Source organism: Zootoca vivipara, chromosome 6 (assembly GCF_963506605.1).
Source record: "Zootoca vivipara chromosome 6, rZooViv1.1, whole genome shotgun sequence".
Taxonomy (NCBI): domain Eukaryota; kingdom Metazoa; phylum Chordata; class Lepidosauria; order Squamata; family Lacertidae; genus Zootoca; species Zootoca vivipara.
The window spans coordinates 5,672,888-5,692,339 of NC_083281.1; the positions used below are offsets into that span (position 1 = coordinate 5,672,888).

The 19,452-nt window shown below is 46.8% G+C and overlaps 1 protein-coding gene across 1 annotated transcript; it reads right to left on the reverse strand.

Moving 5' to 3' along the window:
- Positions 1-10,993: 10,993 nt before the first annotated feature.
- Positions 10,994-18,447, reverse strand: LOC132592264 (tRNA modification GTPase GTPBP3, mitochondrial-like). Its single transcript, XM_060275341.1, has 3 exons — positions 16,060-18,447; positions 12,492-12,776; positions 10,994-12,284 (listed from the first exon to the last, which is right to left on the reverse strand). The coding sequence occupies exons 1-3, from the start codon at positions 16,062-16,064 to the stop codon at positions 12,053-12,055; spliced, it is 522 nt and encodes a 173-aa protein (XP_060131324.1). The 5' UTR covers positions 16,065-18,447; the 3' UTR covers positions 10,994-12,052.
- Between the last annotated feature and the right edge of the window lie 1,005 nt (positions 18,448-19,452).

Below are 19,452 nucleotides of genomic sequence, written 5' to 3' on the forward strand. Positions count from 1 at the left end.
CCCCCCCCCCAAAGGTCTGAGGACAGTAGACCGGCCCCCTGCTGAAAAAGTTTACTGACCCCTACAGCACATGATCACCACAGTGATGATATAGCCACAGAGGGCAGCAAGCTGCTAGAGAGTGAGGTGGTGGGGAGAATCTTCTTCAGCTTCAGTTGCAACCCAAGCCACAGAATAACACTCGGGGCAAGAGTGTTCAACATAGACTAAAGTATCATAAGTGGTGGACTTGTTAAAAAAAGGGGGGGGCAGCAGGCTTTTGGGAAATGATAATGAATTAAAATAGCCATCCCCAAAAAGCCTGAAGCATTTCTTTTGGGAATAATAGGGGCAGAGGTCCCAAAAAGTTGGTTACATTATGTATTGCTACCACCGCAGCCAGAATATCGTATGCACAGAAATGGAAAGAAGAAGTTCAAACAAAATAGGAGCGGACTTTAAAACTATTGGACTATGTGGAGAATGAGAAATTGATGGCAAAAATAAGAGGCCCTGAAAGACGAAATGTTCGTCGAAGAGTGGACTATCTGGGAAAATATTATAGTCAAATGAAATTGCAGGCAGGACCGGAAATATAGGCAATGATAAGGGAATGTAATGCAGGGATATGTGTTAGAGAAATATTATATTCAAGGCAGTAGGTAAAAGGATTCGAAGAGAAACACCATGGAAATAAGGATGGGAAGTCAAAATGCTAAGGGAATACTGTATGGGAACTGAATCGAATGTATGAAAATCAATTTAAAAAGTTATGATTAAAAGAAAACATGGACTAAAGTAAAGCATTATGAGCTGCAGAGGTTCAAAATCCGAACCAGGGAATTCCAGATGTCAGCAACACCATTAATGCCGATCACTGAAGCCAGCACAACCCAAAACTTTCCTGAGGACACTTACTGGTCAGAGGAGTAGTCCTGGTCTTGGGGAGGCATATCGAAGGACTTCATCAAGTCGACGGCGCTGATGAGGGGTAGATTCCCCCCCACAATCAGGTCTCCTGGCTTGTAATAGTCTTCCTGGTGTCGGAAAGGCCTGGTCAAGAGGCACTTGCTCTTGGAGCCCATATTGGTTACCTGAGGCAGAAGCCAAAACAGAAGCAGCAGCAGCAGCCAGATTAACATCACTGGCATGAAGAGACCTCTTCTCCTAGCTTACAAACAGATTCATCACGAAGCCGAGATGCAGTTTTTTGTTTGTTTTTTTAAATAGCGACAAACAGCCATACATCAAGTCGCCCCTTCTCCATCGCATCCCCACTTGGAAAGGTTCGGGGTATATTTATAACAAGCCTGTTTTGTTCTGACTTTGCTGTTTACTTGGCGAGTAGATATCCCAAAGCACTTTGGGCGGGGCACGGTTCAGAAGCAAAAAACCCCTGTTTTTCTTATTACTCCATAGAAGAAGAAAATTAATGACATAGTGCCGGATTCCCTTCTCAGCTGAAGTGGAGAAAAACATGTTTGTGTCACCCTTGGAAGTTTGGCCTGTCAAGAGTCCAAAGTTGGTTCTATGTGGAACTGAGTACTGAAATCTAAGATGGCGCCCAGGACGTCGCCAAAAGTTAGCTAGCTCAGGTGGATGGGCGAAGACAATGTGATATGGCCTAGTAATACATAACCATTGCAGGCTAGATCAGGAGTCACCAACCAACCTAGCACCTAGCTATAGCATTCCCCCAAGGCACCTGTTCTAATCAATATTAGATTGTAGAGAAGAGCCTTCTATATCAGGCCAATGGCCCATTTAGTCCAGCAACCTGTTCTCACAATAATGGGGCAGGAGAGCTGAAAATAATGCCAACATATTTCATATCTGGCAACCAATGCGCCCCTTTTGTTTCAGAGTGTACATGGGTTTGTTGTTGTTGTTTAGTCATTTAGTCATGTCCGACTCTTCGTGACCCCATGGACCAGAGCACGCCAGGCCCTCCTGTCTTCCACTGCCTCCCACAGTTTGGTCAGACTCATGTTGATACTTCAAGAACACTTCAAGAACACTGTCCAACCATCTCGCCCTGTCGTCCCCTCCAGGGAGTCTTCTCTTCTCATGAGGTGGCCAAAGTATTGGAGCCTCAGCTTCAGCTTCAGGATCTGTCCTTCCAGTGAGCACTCAGGGCTGATTTCCTTCAGAATTGATAGGTTTGATCTTCTTGCAGTCCATGGGACTCTCAAGAGTCTCCTCCAGCACCATAATTCAAAAGCATCAATTCTTCGGTGATCAGCCTTCGTTATGGTCCAGCTCTCACTTCCATACATCACTACTGGGAAAACCATAGCTTTAACTATACGGACCTTTGTCAGCAAGGTGATGTCTCTGCTTTTTAAGATGCTGTCTAGGTTTGTCATTGCTTTTCTCCCAAGAAGCAGGAGTCTTTTAATTTCGTGACTGCTGTCACCATCTGCAGTGATCATGGAACCCGAGAAAGTAAAATCTCTCACTGCCTCCATTTCTTCCCCTTCTATTTGCCAGGAGGTGATGGGACCAGTGGCCATGATCTTAGTTTTTTTGATGTTGAGCGTCAGACCATATCACAAATTTTCACAGCCCTCTAGTGGCTATGGTGGCTCATTTACAAAAAGTAATGTATTTAGGGTTAACTCTGGTAGTGTTAACTCAGAGGATGACCTCCAAACCATCCTAAATATCTTCGCAGCAGCGTACGAAAAGCTTGGCCTGCCGCTCAACATCCAAAAAACCAAAGTGCTGCACCAACAAGTACAAAACACCTCTGCAGTGCCACAAATCCAACTCAATGGTGTAACATTGGAAAGTGTTGATCACTTCTCCTACCTGAGCAGTTATCTTTGCACAAGGGCTGACATTGATGCTGAAATCCAGCATCACCTGAGCTCTGCGAGTGCAGCTTTCTCCCAATTGAAGTGCAGAGTGGTTGTGGACCGGGACATTTGCAAGGAAACCAAAATGCTTGTTTTCAAAGCTACTTTACTACCAAACTTTCTGTATGCTTATGAAACATGGACCACTTATAAACGCCATCTCCAACTCCTCGAAAGATTTCATCAACGGTGTCTCAAAAAATTTTTACACAACACTTGGGAAGATAGACGAACTAATGCCAGTGTACTGGAAGAAGCAAAGATCACCAGTGTCAAAGCAAGGATTCTTCAACATCAACTTCGTTGGACTGGTCATGTTTTGCAGATGCCTGATTATCATCTTCCAAAGCAACTACTCTATTCCAAACTTCAAAATGGAAAGTGTAATGCTAGTGGTCAACAAAAGAGGCTTAAAGACTCTCTCAAGGCAAATATTAAAAAATGTAGTATAAGCACTGACAACTGGAAAACACTGGACTGCGAGTGCTCCAATTGGAGAACAGCCTTTACCAAAGGTGTTGTGGGCTTTCAAGACGCTCAATCTCAGGACATAAGGGGGAAACGTGCTAAAGAGGAAGGCACGCTTGGCAAACCCTCACCAGGATCAACTCCCACCAAGAAACCAATGTCCCCACTGTGGAAGGACGTGTGCATCCAGAATTGGCCTTCACAGTCACTTACGGACTCACTGTTAAAACTGTATTAATGGAAGATAATCTTACTTGGCTACGAAGGATCCCAAAAGAAGAAGATACCAGATTCTGACCAAATAAGTCTCCTGGTGTATATTTTGCTCTAATAGGCTTGGATCAGTCAATCAAATATACACTTCCAGAATGAGCCACCACATTTAAGCTGGCACATTCTACCTGAGAACCCCTTGCTATTCTATTGTATGCAACAAATAATTTTTAGGAGACGCGATAGTGGTTTTTTTGTATCTGCAGCGCCTGGTGTTTTTATGGTTTTTATGGTTATTGTTGCTTTTCTTTTTGTTCCCTTTGTGAATGATGTCATGGCCTTTGGCTAGTGCAATAAAGTTTATGATGAAATAGAGAATGACACAGACTTAAGATTTTTCTCTTTGAATGTCAAAGTGAGTCCAGAGCTTCAAAGCTGTGATTATTGTTCTCCAGTAAGAATGATCAGAATGATAGTAATTCTTGCTAAATCTCTGTGGATTTCCACCCACTATGTCAATAACAAAGAAACCCATGAGCAAAACATTCTTGTGATAATGATGTCCTGTGAGCCCTTCCAGGTGCAGCTGGGATGCAGAACAAGCACCTTGTTGTCTGACCATCTCTCCCTACGCTGCTCCATAGCTCCAGATAGAACCTGTATAGTTAGCGTCTTTCTGGGCTCTGTACCCAGTTCTGCTGCTGGCACGTGAGGAAATTTCATCCTGCCAATGATGTGGGTGCTGTTGTTGCTCTTTTGGCTTCTGCCTCAGGCAGCTGAAATTTCACAGAGGGCTAAGTGCCTCTTGACCAGGCCTTTTGAGCTCCAGAAAGCCTATTACAGACCTGGAGACATTGCTACTGGTGCCCTTTTAAAGCTCGAAGAGATTATATTTGGAAATCTTAAATTTTCAAGACCTCCTCTGGAACAGGATCTCTTCTATTACAAGTAAGTGTTCACAGCAGGGCACTGGAATATAGTTTCCAAATTTCACTGCGGGGTGCTGTTCTTGGGGCCTATGATATGACATCCTAGCCTTGGGATGTTGATGGCTTTTTTGTGTTGTGATTGCTGTTAAGGAGCCTCCCTTAACACTGTGCTTTCCAAAAGTTCCTAGACTCCAGCTCCTTTCATCCCTGAACACTGGACATGCTGGTTGGGGCTGATGGGACTTGTAGCCCAAAACATCTGGAGCACAATGCCGCGAGGTGTGATGATGGTCAGTATTTTAATAGGGTTATGCTCAGTATGCAAGAGACAGTGGATGGCTGATTATCACTTGCTGAAGAAAAGGGGAGATGCTGGCCCACACGCCCAGCTTGCTGGCATAGTTTTATATATTAGTAATATACATATAAGCCGAAGAATTGATGTTTTTGAATTCTGGTGCTGGAGGAGACTCTTGAGAGTCCCATGGACTGCAAGAGGATCAAACCTATCCATTCAGAAGGAAATCAGCCCTGAGTGCTCACTGGAAGGACAGATCGTGAAGCTGAGGCTCCAAGACTTTGGCCACCTCATGAGAAGAGAAGACTCCCTGGAAAAGACCCTGATGCTGGGAAAGATTGAGGGCACTAGGAGAAGGGGACGACAGAGGACAAGATGGTTGGACAGTGTTCTTGAAGCCACCAACATGAGTTTGACCAAACTGCGGGAGGCAGTGGAAGACAGGAGGGCCTGGCATGCTATGGTCCATGGGGTCACAAAGAGTCGGACACGACTAAACGACTAAACAACAACAACAAATACACGTATATCCAATCTTCTTCCCAAGAACTCAAGAACTCAAGGCTTTTGGCATCACCTTCTCAGTTGCTATTTCTTCCATCTTGGCAAAAGCTGTCACGGTGGTTCCGGCCTTCATGGCTACCAAGCCAGGAAACATGGCACAAAAACTGTTGAAGAAGCAACTGATAAACTTCATTGTCCTGGCCTGTCCTCTGACACAAGCTATTATCTGTGCAGTTTGGCTAGGAACCTCTCCTCCATTCCCAAACATGGACTTTTATTCCTCTGTTGGAGAGATTGTAGTGGAATGTAATGAAGGTTCAGCGACCATGTTTTTCACTGTTTTTGGGTTGCATGTGTCTCCTGGCCCTCATCAGCTTCACGATGGCTTTCCTAGCTAGGAAGTTGCCTGACAGCTTTAATGAGGCCAAGTTTATCGCCTTCAGCATGCTGGCCTTTTGCAGTGTCTGGGTCTCCTATGTCTCAACTTTCCTGAGCACCAAGGGGAAGTTCATGGTGGCTGTGGAGATCTTCTCCATCTTGGCCTCTGGGGCTGGTCTCATGGGCTGCATCTTTGCCCCCAAATGCTTCATTATTCTTCCACACACTCAGTTTGCTCTTTTGAGGGGCAAAACCTTTTTAAAGAAAGAAAGAAAGAAAGAAAGAATGGCACTGGGGGGGAATTTAAGCCTGCTTGAATTTCTTTTCAAAGTGTTTCTATCTGGCTATAATATATAAGCTCTGTTGATCAGGGGGATGAGAGCTTTCTGAGAGGAGCTGAAATATACTCGGAGTCGAGAGTGAATTTCATGCTCTTTATTCAGCTCATATTCATCAAGGAGAAGAAGAGAAGACGAATGGCTCTTTTCCCAAAACCATCTGCTTATATACATTATTTACACAATGGGCCTTGCGTGATTGGCTACTTCAGGGCTACACCTGTGGGCCAATTATATTGTGGATTGACTTCTGCCTGCAGCCTGATTGGCTGCTCCTACAGGCCAATCAGGTAGCAGATTCACTTCTGCCAGCCGCCTGATTGGCTGCTCCAGCAGGCCAATCAGGTTGCGGATTCACTTCCACCTGGAGTTGGATTGGGTAGCTCCCGCTGATTCTGAATCCTATTGTTCTAGGATTCAGCTCAGTACATAACACCCCTCCCCTCTAAGTTCCAGTGCTGCCCGGGAAGTTGCATTCGTAGTCCCCAAGGTCTGCTGGCCGCCTCCGTGTGCGTTGTGGCCTGGGGTGTTCCTTGGTCAGGGGTTCTGGTTCTGGCTCATGTTCCGAGGCTGCTGGCTGTGCCGGGGCTGTCTGGTCTGGCGCCACTGAACCACTAGGTTGTGACTCTGGTTCCGGTGTCCTTCCAGCCTCGGGGCGCCCCTCTGTGCCTACTGCTTCTGCTTCCCCTGCCCACCCCTCTCGCTCTACAGGCCTCACTGCCCTGCTGTCCCCTTGGGACCCCTCTGTCCCGCTCTCCTCCCGGGTTCCTCCTGGGAATCGTCGCCGTAGCTGGTCGCAGTGGCGGCGCCAACATTGCCCCCCTTCCGTTAGTACCTCGTACGACACGGGACCGGTCACCTTGGTGACTGTGGCGGGTACCCATGCTGGGCCTGCCCCAAAATTCTTTGCATACACTGGGTCCTGGGCCACAAATGTGCGGGGGTTACTGCCTTTCCCCACCACTACCTCATCCTGAGCTCTGTCGGGGTGAAGTCGGTCCAGTCTAGTTGCAAGGCGCCGGCCCATGAGTAGTTCAGCTGGGCTCCGGCCCGTCGTTGTGATTGGGGTGCTGTGCTGTGCTACTTGAGTGCGCCGCTGTACTCGGTGTACTTCCTCCCTGTCAGATTCGGATTCGTCGGTGAGGTCTTTGTGGTAGACCCTCGGTTGGGATGGCGGGGCCGGTCGTGCCTCTTGCGTTGACCTCTCGGCGGCTTCGGTTGCCAGGGCTTCCTCCAGAGCAATCTGGAACGTGAGGTCTTTTTTGGCGTAGAGGCGTCGTTGCAACATCTCGTCCCTCAGGCCACCGACGAGGCGGTCACGAAGCATGTTCTCCAACTCTGAGAAGTTGCATAACCGGGCGGCTTGGCGGAGGGAGGTCACAAACCCAGTTATGGTTTCCCCCGGGGCTTGCCGCTTTGCGTAGAAGGCATTTCGGCAAGCTACCACCGAGGGCTGTGGTGAAAAGTGCTCCTTCAGTCGTTCCATTATTGTTTTGTAAGAGACGGTAGCGACATCTCTAGGTGCAAGGAGAGCCCGGGCGATTTCAAACGTCTCCTCTCCACAGACGCTGAAGAATGTCGCCCTCTTCATGGCATCGTTGGTGACTTCTTTCGCTTGCAGGAGGAAGTTGAAACGGGCGGCGTACCCTTCCCAGTCTCCTGATGCTGGTTTGAATGGCAAGAAGCTGCTGTCGGTTGCCATTCTGGGTTCCTTGGGTCCTGGAGCTGAAGCCTGGATGCACGGTGCGATGCAGCGGTGCAGCAGGTGGCGGTGCTGCGGTGCAGTGCGTGGTGGCGGTCAGCTCAGCAGGATCCCATCCTCGTCGCCAGTGAAATATACTCGGAGTCGAGAGTGAATTTCATGCTCTTTATTCAGCTCATATTCATCAAGGAGAAGAAGAGAAGACGAATGGCTCTTTTCCCAAAACCATCTGCTTATATACATTATTTACACAATGGGCCTTGCGTGATTGGCTACTTCAGGGCTACACCTGTGGGCCAATTATATTGTGGATTGACTTCTGCCTGCAGCCTGATTGGCTGCTCCTACAGGCCAATCAGGTAGCAGATTCACTTCTGCCAGCCGCCTGATTGGCTGCTCCAGCAGGCCAATCAGGTTGCGGATTCACTTCCACCTGGAGTTGGATTGGATAGCTCCCGCTGATTCTGAATCCTATTGTTCTAGGATTCAGCTCAGTACATAACAGGAGCACTGCTCAGAGCCAATGGGAGAATGCGTCAAAGGTAAGAGAGCCAATCAGAACACAGGTCTCCCTAAGTCCCGGCCTCCGTGCTCTGAGGGGAGAGACAATTCTGAGGGAAGCCAATATGGCTTTTCCCCTCACGAGAATGCCAGAGTTGTGGGTAGATTAAGGAGGTAGAATCAATATTCAAATTGAGAATCATCTGTTCAGTTCAGTTTAAGTGAGATAAGAGACATCACTACAAAAAATTCTATGATTCTATGAATCCATTCTGGAAGTCTGTTCCAATACCAAGGCATGCTTTCCCATAGAAAGTAATGCAAAACGGATTAATCCATTCCAGACCTTTAAAAAACCCCTAAAACAGCAATTTAACGTGAATTTTTACTATCAAACAAGACCATTGATCCATAAAACAAAAGCAATAAACTATGTACTGCAGTCACACAATCCATCCATCAGTAGCTGAACTGGGTTCCACACAGTCGCATAAACGAAACAAAAAAAGAGCCGCAAAAGCAAAAGCGCAAAATAAATAGCAAAAACAGAGACTTCAGCGTAACACTCAAAACGGAAGTGTGGCACTCCAAACGGAAGCGTAACACTCAAAATGGAACACGTTCGGCTTCCAAAAAAAGTTCGCAAACCGCAACACTTCCGGGTTTGCAATGTTTGGGTTCCAAGATGTTTTGAGTACCAAGGCGTTTGAGAACCAAGGTTCTATTTATCATGAGTATGCCTTGACATCAATGTTATTGACTTGTTGGGTGGAAATCCCTTGGGGTTGGGGTTCACAGAGTGCTGTTGACATTTGGATAATTCCAGGCGACAGAAATAATTCTAACCTCATAGCTCTGGGCTCTCTCCAGAGCTTGGTGGAAGGAAAACAAGAGTTGCAACACTCAACTTGATCGTCCATGCTGCACATGAGCTCAAGGATTTTGGCCTTTAATGTCAGACTGTGGGCTTGGGTGAAGCTAAGGACCTAAATCCTAGGTGGTGTCGAGACTGCATTCATGTTAGTGAGACCAGATTGGTGATGGCGGAAGGAATGAGGGCGTTGGCCTGGCAGAGAGGTTGACACAAGGACCAGGGAATGCTGCAAGAGAATGGCTTTCTATTTGAGAAAAGCCAAAAAATGTCTCCTGCTAGAAGTGTTGTGGGTCATCTAGTCCAACCCCAAGCAACACAGGAATCTCAGCTCAAGCATCCATGACAGATGGCCACCCAACCTCTGCTTAAAAACCTCCAAGGAAGAAGAGACAACCCATCTTCTGAGGGAGTCCGTTCCACAGTCAAACAGTTTTTACCGGATGAAAGTTCTTACGTTTACTGGGAATCTTTTAACTTGAATTCATTCAAGTGCTGCTATCCAGAACAGGGGGGGGGGGGGCAAAGCCTGCTCCATCTTCCACATGACAGCCCTTTAGATATTGGAAGATGGCTATCATGTCTCCTCTAAGTTCCCTCTTCTCCAGGCTAAACGTAACCCAGCTCTGCAACCATTCCTCATCAGGTTTGGTTACCAGAACCCTTGATCGCCCTCCTCTGCACACCTTCCAGCTTGTCAACATCCTTGTTAAATTGTGACGTGCCCGGAATTAGACACAGGATTCCAGGTGTGGTCTGACCAAGGCAAAATAGAGTGGTACTCTTACTTCCGTTAATCTGGACAATAGACTTCTGTTGATGCAGCCTAGAATAGCATTTGGTTTTTTGGCTGCTGCATCATACTGTTGACTCATGTTCAGCTTCTGCTCTACTAAGACCCCTAGAACAGGCACCCCCAAACTTCAGCCCTCCAGATGTTTTGGGCTACAAAAGGGAGGAGGACTCTGTGAAAGATGCTCCCACTGTGCCCAGGCAAGGGGAGGGCATCCCCTCCCCAAACCAGAAATGTGAAGAAAAATCTGCTATGTCTGTGCTTCAGTGTTCACACTCCACTTTAAGATAGATGAGGTCAAACTTAGATTCACAAAATGTTTAGGGGAGTGCGTCCCCCTGAGTCCCCCGCCAGAAAAAAAGCACTGGACTTAAATATGTCTTTGTAACTGGATTACCATTTCAAGGCTGCCTGAACAAAGGTGCTGTTATCTTGTTATTCCTCAACAAGAAATACTGAGCAAATGTTATTTTCTTCACCTTTTACAGGACTGTTTGTGTTATTATTGTTTTACTGGGGAGAAAAAAAGGCGGGGTATCAGGAGTATCCAGTCTGCCTTAAAGCATCCAGGATTACTTAAACCAAAAGTCTAAAACCAGCCTATCTAAGCTTCCATTTTAAGCTGCAAAGGGATGGCACTGTGCTGAACTCACAAATGTAAGGACGGAAGGAAAATATATCCTAATAGATATATCCTCTCCCAGAATCTATTCACATCCAAACAGAAAGCTTCCCCCCCCAAAAAAAACATTTGGGCCTGGGAGGAGCACAGTTTTTTTTTAAAAAAATATATATTGTGGTTTAGAAACACTTTGAAATAAATTGTTAAATAAACGAGTGACCAAATAAGGCATCATTTTGTGCAGCCTTAAGAAAGCTGTTGTGAGGTCTGTGCTGAATAAACCTTCCTTGGATCCTTCCACACTAGCTAATGCCTGGCCAGTTTCAAACTTACCGTCTCTGAGCAAGGTATTAGAAGTGTTTTAAGTGTTGTAACCCACCCTGGGAGCTTAGGGTGAAAGGTGAGATAATAATAAGAATTAATAGAGCACATGAAAGCATCTCATTTTCAATGGGTTCTGGAAGTAACTGAATCTAAATCAGGCATCCTCAAACTCAGCCCTCCAGATGTTTTGGGCTACAATTCCCATCATCCCTGACCATTGGTCCTGTTAGCTAGGGATCATGGGAGTCGTAGGCCAAAACATCTGGAGGGCCGCAGTTTGGGGGTGCCTGCCCTAGAACCTTTTCACATGTACTGCTGGCGAGCCATATTTGTGCAGCTGCTTATTCTTGCTTAAGTATAGAAACTTAACATTTGTGGCTATTGAAATTCATATTGTTCGCTTTGGCCCAGTTCTCCTTTATCTGCAATAAAGGTGAAAAAATGTGGATGTGCGGGGTGGAATATTTTATTTCAGCAAACAATGTAGACTGGCCTTTTATTCTGGGGGAGATTGGTTGCTTTTAAGACTGCATGAGAAAAAGGCTCATTCTTTTTGGTAGCAAAATACAGGGATCTTATTTAGTCAAGATGGGCAGAAAAACGACTACTGTGAGTCCTATGATATCCTTTGCGGTGTGTCCCCACTCCAGTTCAAGCCAAATAGAACATAATTTTCAGGCACAATATGCAGCATGTTGGAAGTTTTTAGTGGTGTGTGTGTGTGTGTGTGTGAAAACATTTTCAACATTGATAATAACATTTCAAAAGCCATTTCTCAAACTTGAAAAGAGAACAGTCAACCATCAGCTGTAATTTGCTTCAGCTGAAAAGCTATGATAAGGCACAGCTCGCCAGCTGTGGAGGGGTAGAAAATAAACAAATATATATAAATCCGTCGTCATACATAAATCTCAGTTCTCAAAATAAACATCTGCCTCAATATATAACTTCTCATAACTTTTTTATTAAAACATCATTGTCATCCTGTTTTCTGCACAGCATAAAATGCATAACCGCTATTTTAACTAGCGTTTTAAAGTTTTTTTAAAGTATGACATCCGGAATATCAATGCTCTGCCCCAAACATTGCTTTCCCTCCGCAAAATCCTGCACCTGCCAGGACAGCTCTGACGCTATCCCATCCATTGACAAGAGTCTCAAGGTCCCTTTGCCCCAGTCAAAATATACTTCAAACCGCAGAAGCACCCCCAAGCGCCAGGTGGCGCCATGCTCCAGCTGCACCCGCCTCCTAAAGATGCTCTCTGTTGCCTCCTTCACTTGCCAATGCAAAAATCCTTGAAGATGAGCTCCAAGATCTCTTCGGACCCCACTTGTCCCGTCAGACGTCCCAGCAGTCGCCGGGCCTGCCGCAATTCCTCCGCGGCCAGAGCGAGATCCACAGACCGGTAGTGGCCGAAGCCCCCTAGGGCCTCTAGGCATTTGGCTAAGCTGAGCTGGTGGCGTGCCTGCGTGGGGCTGGGGGAACCTGTGAGAGGGTCACCGCACCTGGAGGCGAGATGAGAGATTTGCTGTGGTTAGAGGTAAAAGGCTTGAAGCGTTTGTACATTGGGGGGGGGGGCGCTGCCAGTCAAAGCACTGGTCCACCTAGTTCAGTGTTGTCTACGCTGACTGGCAGCAGCTCTCCAGGGTTGCAGGCAAGGGGCAAGCCCAGCCCAGCCCAGCCCTCATTGCTCCTTCCCTCCCCATCCTCACATGTGGGCCAGCTGCTTCCCTAACGTGCTCAGGAAGGTAGCGATCCCTTCTCCTGTTTTGCAAGAGAGGAAGCAGGTCGGCGCCAGGTCTGAGTCGGCACAGTTGGCCAGCAGATCCGCCCGTTCCTCGTCGCCAAGCAGGTCCATCTTGTTCAGAACCAGGAAGTACGGCTGGGTCCCTTTCGGATAGTCCAGGATGTCCAGCAAGGCGGGGACCAGTTGGTTAGGCTTCTGGGCCATTTCCGCTGCATCCAGGATGGCAAGAACGAGGTCGGCACCCTCCACCCTGCAGGGAACAGAGAGCCAGTTAAAAGCCTTAGCTCAGTGTTTCTTGAACTATGCTCTCCAGCTGCTTTTGGACTACAACTCCCATCACTGCTAGCTAGCAGGACCAGTGGTCAGGGATGTTGGGAGTTGTAGTCCAAGAATGGCTGGAGACCCAACCTGTACTGCAGCTCTTTCCCAAGATTTCCTCCGGAGCTCTTCCGCCTGTGAACTTTGACACCCATGGCTCAACCTGTTTTACAATACAGTTGTACATTGTCGAACATTTGAGCTCCCAAACACCGCAAACCCAGAAGTGACTGTTCCGGTTTGCAAACTATTTTTGGAAGCCGAACGTCCAACGGGGCTTCCACAGCTTCCAATTGGCTGCAGAAGCTTCCTGCAGCCAATCAGGAGCCGCGCTTTGGTTTCCGAATGTTCCGGGCGTCAAACAGACTTCCAGAATGGATTCCGCTCGACTTCCAAGGTACGACTGTAATTATATGGATGGTTTTCAGACAGATGAACAAATGTAATGTGTATTTCACGGTAGCAATCAAGCTGAACATAAAACATGCCATTAGTATCCTGGTCCCCTAATCCGTCCATTAAGTCAATCTCTTAATCACGACAAGCTCTTCCAGGACCTGAACTTAAAGCGATCATAACAGATACACCCCAATTGTCAAAATAAACTTTGTTTTATTCTATAGCCTCTTTCTAATTCCTCTTCGGCTTTCAGCACTGCATAAATGTATCCCACTGTTTGAGCAAGCCAATACTTGCTCCATAGCCTCCCAAAATCTTCCAGAGTAGAAAAATCCTACAGGTAAGTATTCCGTCCCAAACATTGCTTTGCTGTTCTCCCGCAGGCAGCAGTTCCTCTTATTCTCAAATATTGGTGGCTATGTGTCCAAGCTTACGAGAGCAGACAGCAAAGGTTGCTTCGAAATTTGCAAGAGCTCAAGGGTAGAGGAGCAGGTCCCAATCCGCAAACACATCTCCACGTTCTGAAGCTCTGGAGAGCCACTGCCAGTGAGTGCAGCAAATTAGACTCTGTATAAGAGAAGACGCCCTGGAAAAGACCCTGATGTTGGGAAAGATAGAGGGCACAAGGAGAAGGGGACGACAGAGGACGAGATGGTTGGACAGTGTTCTCAAAGCTACGAACATGAGTTTGACCAAACTGCGGGAGGCAGTGGAAGACAGGAGTGCCTGGCGTGCTCTGGTCCATGGGGTCAAAAAGAGTCAGACACGACTAAACGACTAAACAACAACCTTGGTTCTCAAACGCCTTGGTACTGAAACAACTTGGAACCCAAACACTGCAAACCCAGAAGAAAGTGTTCCAGGTTGCGAACTTTTTTGGGGAAGCTGAACATGCTCCATTTTGAGTGCAACGCTTCCATTTTGAGTGTTACGCTTCCGATTTGAGTGTTACACTGAGGTCTGTCTGTTTTTGCAGTTTATTTTGCGTTTTTGTCTATGCGGCTCTTTTTGTTTTGTTTTTGTGACTGTGTGAAACCCAGTTCAGCTACTGATGGATGGATTGTACCGCAGTACATTGTTTATTGCTTTCATTTTATGGATTAATGGTCTCATTAGAGAGTAAAATCCATGTTAAATTGCCGTTCCAGGGGTTGTGTTTAAAAGTCTGGAATGGATTAATCCATTTTGCATTGCTTTCCATGGGAAAGCCCGCCTTGGTTTTGGAATGCTTTGGTTTTTGGAACAGAATTCCAGAACGGATTAAGTCTGAGAACCAAGGTAACAATTTATTCCTAGAGAGTCTGCATTTGAACCAATGCATCTCACTAAAGAGCATTTAGGTTTCCAAGCTCTCCTTTGCATTAAAAAAAAAATCACTGACAGCAAGAAAAGCTTTGCTTAAGACCCAGATACTCTCATCCTGGAGAGTAGTGACTAGTGGGGTGCCACAGGGTTCTGTCTTGGGCCCAGTCTTATTCAACATCTTTATCAATGACTTGGATGATGGGCTTAAGGGCATCCTGAGCAAGTTTGCAGACGACACCAAATTGGGAGGGGTGGCTAATACCCCAGAGGACAGGATCACACTTCAAAATGACCTTAACAGATTAGACAACTGGACCAAAGCAAACAAGATGAATTTTAACAAGGAGAAATGTAAGGTACTACACTTGGGCAAAAAAAAAATGAAAGGCACAAATACAGGATGGGTGACACCTGGCTTGAGAGCAGTACATGTGAAAAGGACCTAGGAGTCTTGGTAGACCACAGACTTGACATGAGTCAGCAGTGTGATGCAGCAGCTAAAAAAGCCAATGCAATTCTGGGCTGCATCAATAGGAGTATAACATCTAGATCAAGGGAAGTAATAGTACCACTGTATTCTGCTCTGGTCAGACCTCACCTGGAGTACTGTGTCCAGTTCTGGGCACCACAGTTCAAGATGGATACTGACAAGCTGGAACGTGTCCAGAAGAGGGCAACCAAAATGGTCAAAGGCCTGGAAACGATGCCTTATGAGGAACGGCTTAGGGAGCTGGGTATGTTTAGCCTGGAGAAGAGAAGGTTAAGGGGTGATATGATAGACATGTTCAAATATATGAAAGGATGTCATATGGAGGAGGGAGAAAAATTGTTTTCTGCTGCTCCAGAGAAGCGGACACGGAGCAATGGATTCAAACTTCAAGAAAGAAGATTCCACCTAAACATTAGGAAGAACTTCCTGACAGTAAGAGCTGTTCGGCAGTGGAATTTGCTACCAAGGAGTGTGGTGGAGTCTCCTTCTTTGGAGGTCTTTAAGCAGAGGCTTGACAGGCATATGTCAAGAATGCTTTGATGGTGTTTCCTGCTTGGCAGGGGGTTGGACTGGATGGCCCTTGTGGTCTCTTCCAACTCTATGAGTCTATGATTCTACTTGCCCCCCCCCTTTTCCCACTCACTGTCTGGTCTGGCGCCACTGAACCACTAGGTTGTGACTCTGGTTCCGGTGTCCTTCCAGCCTCGGGGCGCCCCTCTGTGCCTACTGCTTCTGCTTCCCCTGCCCACCCCTCTCGCTCTACAGGCCTCACTGCCCTGCTGTCCCCTTGGGACCCCTCTGTCCCGCTCTCCTCCCGGGTTCCTCCTGGGAATCGTCGCCGTAGCTGGTCGCAGTGGCGGCGCCAACATTGCCCCCCTTCCGTTAGTACCTCGTACGACACGGGACCGGTCACCTTGGTGACTGTGGCGGGTACCCATGCTGGGCCTGCCCCAAAATTCTTTGCATACACTGGGTCCTGGGCCACAAATGTGCGGGGGTTCCTGCCTTTCCCCACCACTACCTCATCCTGAGCTCTGTCGGGGTGAAGTCGGTCCAGTCTAGTTGCAAGGCGCCGGCCCATGAGTAGTTCAGCTGGGCTCCGGCCCGTCGTTGTGATTGGGGTGCTGTGCTGTGCTACTTGAGTGCGCCGCTGTACTCGGTGTACTTCCTCCCTGTCAGATTCGGATTCGTCGGTGAGGTCTTTGTGGTAGACCCTCGGTTGGGATGGCGGGGCCGGTCGTGCCTCTTGCGTTGACCTCTCGGCGGCTTCGGTTGCCAGGGCTTCCTCCAGAGCAATCTGGAACGTGAGGTCTTTTTTGGCGTAGAGGCGTCGTTGCAACATCTCGTCCCTCAGGCCACCGACGAGGCGGTCACGAAGCATGTTCTCCAACTCTGAGAAGTTGCATAACCGGGCGGCTTGGCGGAGGGAGGTCACAAACCCAGTTATGGTTTCCCCCGGGGCTTGCCGCTTTGCGTAGAAGGCATTTCGGCAAGCTACCACCGAGGGCTGTGGTGAAAAGTGCTCCTTCAGTCGTTCCATTATTGTTTTGTAAGAGACGGTAGCGACATCTCTAGGTGCAAGGAGAGCCCGGGCGATTTCAAACGTCTCCTCTCCACAGACGCTGAAGAATGTCGCCCTCTTCATGGCATCGTTGGTGACTTCTTTCGCTTGCAGGAGGAAGTTGAAACGGGCGGCGTACCCTTCCCAGTCTCCTGATGCTGGTTTGAATGGCAAGAAGCTGCTGTCGGTTGCCATTCTGGGTTCCTTGGGTCCTGGAGCTGAAGCCTGGATGCACGGTGCGATGCAGCGGTGCAGCAGGTGGCGGTGCTGCGGTGCAGTGCGTGGTGGCGGTCAGCTCAGCAGGATCCCATCCTCGTCGCCAGTGAAATATACTCGGAGTCGAGAGTGAATTTCATGCTCTTTATTCAGCTCATATTCATCAAGGAGAAGAAGAGAAGACGAATGGCTCTTTTCCCAAAACCATCTGCTTATATACATTATTTACACAATGGGCCTTGCGTGATTGGCTACTTCAGGGCTACACCTGTGGGCCAATTATATTGTGGATTGACTTCTGCCTGCAGCCTGATTGGCTGCTCCTACAGGCCAATCAGGTAGCAGATTCACTTCTGCCAGCCGCCTGATTGGCTGCTCCAGCAGGCCAATCAGGTTGCGGATTCACTTCCACCTGGAGTTGGATTGGGTAGCTCCCGCTGATTCTGAATCCTATTGTTCTAGGATTCAGCTCAGTACATAACAGGAGCACTGCTCAGAGCCAATGGGAGAATGCGTCAAAGGTAAGAGAGCCAATCAGAACACAGGTCTCCCTAAGTCCCGGCCTCCGTGCTCTGAGGGGAGAGACAATTCTGAGGGAAGCCAATATGGCTTTTCCCCTCACGAGAATGCCAGAGTTGTGGGTAGATTAAGGAGGTAGAATCAATATTCAAATTGAGAATCATCTGTTCAGTTCAGTTTAAGTGAGATAAGAGACATCACTACAAAAAATAAACAATCATAATAGTAAACCAATGATGTAGAGATGGCACATCTGTATTTCTTTTTTGTTTTTAAGTATATTTGAAAGTGTTGCACCAAACCCGACTCGTTTCCCTTCTTTCAATAACCCCCTTCCTTAAATTGGTGAGGTAAAATGTCTGAAAAACCTCTTTTTAAAAAAATGTCTCTTTCAGATGAGAAAGGCATTCTGTTCATTCTCAGATAGGAGAAGTACCTTTAAGTACTGTACTTTTGTTTGTCATTTTCCCTCTTTCAATAACTCCCCTCCTTAAAATAGTGAGGTGAAATTTATTAAAACCTTTTTGTTTAAATGTCTCTTTCAAATGGGAAAGGCATTCTCAGGTGGGATGTGCAACCGTTTAATACTTTTGTTTGTCATTTCCCCTCTTTTAATACCCCCTCCTTTAAATGGTCAGGTAAAATGTATGCAAAACTCTTTAAAAATAAAATAAAGTCCCTATCAAATGAGAAAGGCATTTTGCTCATTCTCAGATAGGATGTGCCGCCTTTTAAATAAATAAATCCCTGCCCATCTGCCTGGGTTTCCCCAGCCACTCTGGGCGGCTTCCAACAAAGATTAAAAATACATTAAAACACCAGTCATTAAAAACTTCCCAAAATACTTTCGTTTAAAATATACGCTACATGGCCATGATTTGAAATTGGTGTGTTTGAGGTGAAGCGAAGAGGTACAACTTAGGAAAACACATCTTCATCTTTCCATTTCCTTTTTTCTTTTTGAAAATACATTAGATTTGGGAGCAGGTAATTTGAGAAAAGTGACCTCAGATTAATTTAGTTTCTTAAAGATCTGTGGTCCAGGTATAGCCACATAGAGAAAGGCCAACTCCCAGAAATAATGTGTCCTTCTCCCTGATACAGGTAGGTAGCTGTGTTGGTCTGAGTCGAAGCAAAATAAAAAAATTCCTTCAGTAGCACCTTAAAGACCAACTAAGTTTATATTTTGGTATGAGCTTTCGTGTGCATTCTTTCGGTATCTGAAGAAGTGTGCATGCACACGAAAGCTCATACCAAAATATAAACTTAGTTGGTCTTTAAGGTGCTACTGAAGGAATTTTTTTATATTGCTTCTCCCTGATGATAGTCTTCCTGGAGTATAAAATGTCTGGTCAAAAGGTACTTGGTCCTCAGTATCTTTTGGGTGGCCTGAGCCAGCAGCCAAAAGAGCAGTAGCAGCCGAAGAATCAGGCTCATAAGGAGAGATCTTCCTTCCTTGGCCAAATAACAAACATGGCTACCCTTCAGGAAACTGAACACCAGCCAACATCAGGAGGTCTCAGAAGGGGCTATATGTAATCAATGACCAGGTGCAAAGGTGTCTGTTCTCCATCCCAGCCCCAATTCTGAGGGCATACAGTGGTACCTTGGTTCTCAAACTTAATCCAAAATGGTCAAAGGCCTGGAAACGATGCCTTATGAGGAACGGCTTAGGGAGCTGGGTATGTTTAGCCTGGAGAAGGTTAAGGGGTGATATGATAGCCATGTTCAAATATGTAAAAGGATGTCATATGGAGGAGGGAGAAAAATTGTTTTCTGCTGCTCCAGAGAAGCGGACACGGAGCAATGGATTCAAACTTCAAGAAAGAAGATTCCACCTAAACATTAGGAAGAACTTCCTGACAGTAAGAGCTGTTCGGCAGTGGAATTTGCTACCAAGGAGTGTGGTGGAGTCTCCTTCTTTGGAGGTCTTTAAGCAGAGGCTTGACAGCCATATGTCAAGAATGCTTTGATGGTGTTTCCTGCTTGGCAGGGGGTTGGACTGGATGGCCCTTGTGGTCTCTTCCAACTCTATGATTCTATGAATCCATTCTGGAAGTCTGTTCCAATACCAAGGCGTGCTTTCCCATAGAAAGTAATGCAAAACAGATTAATCCA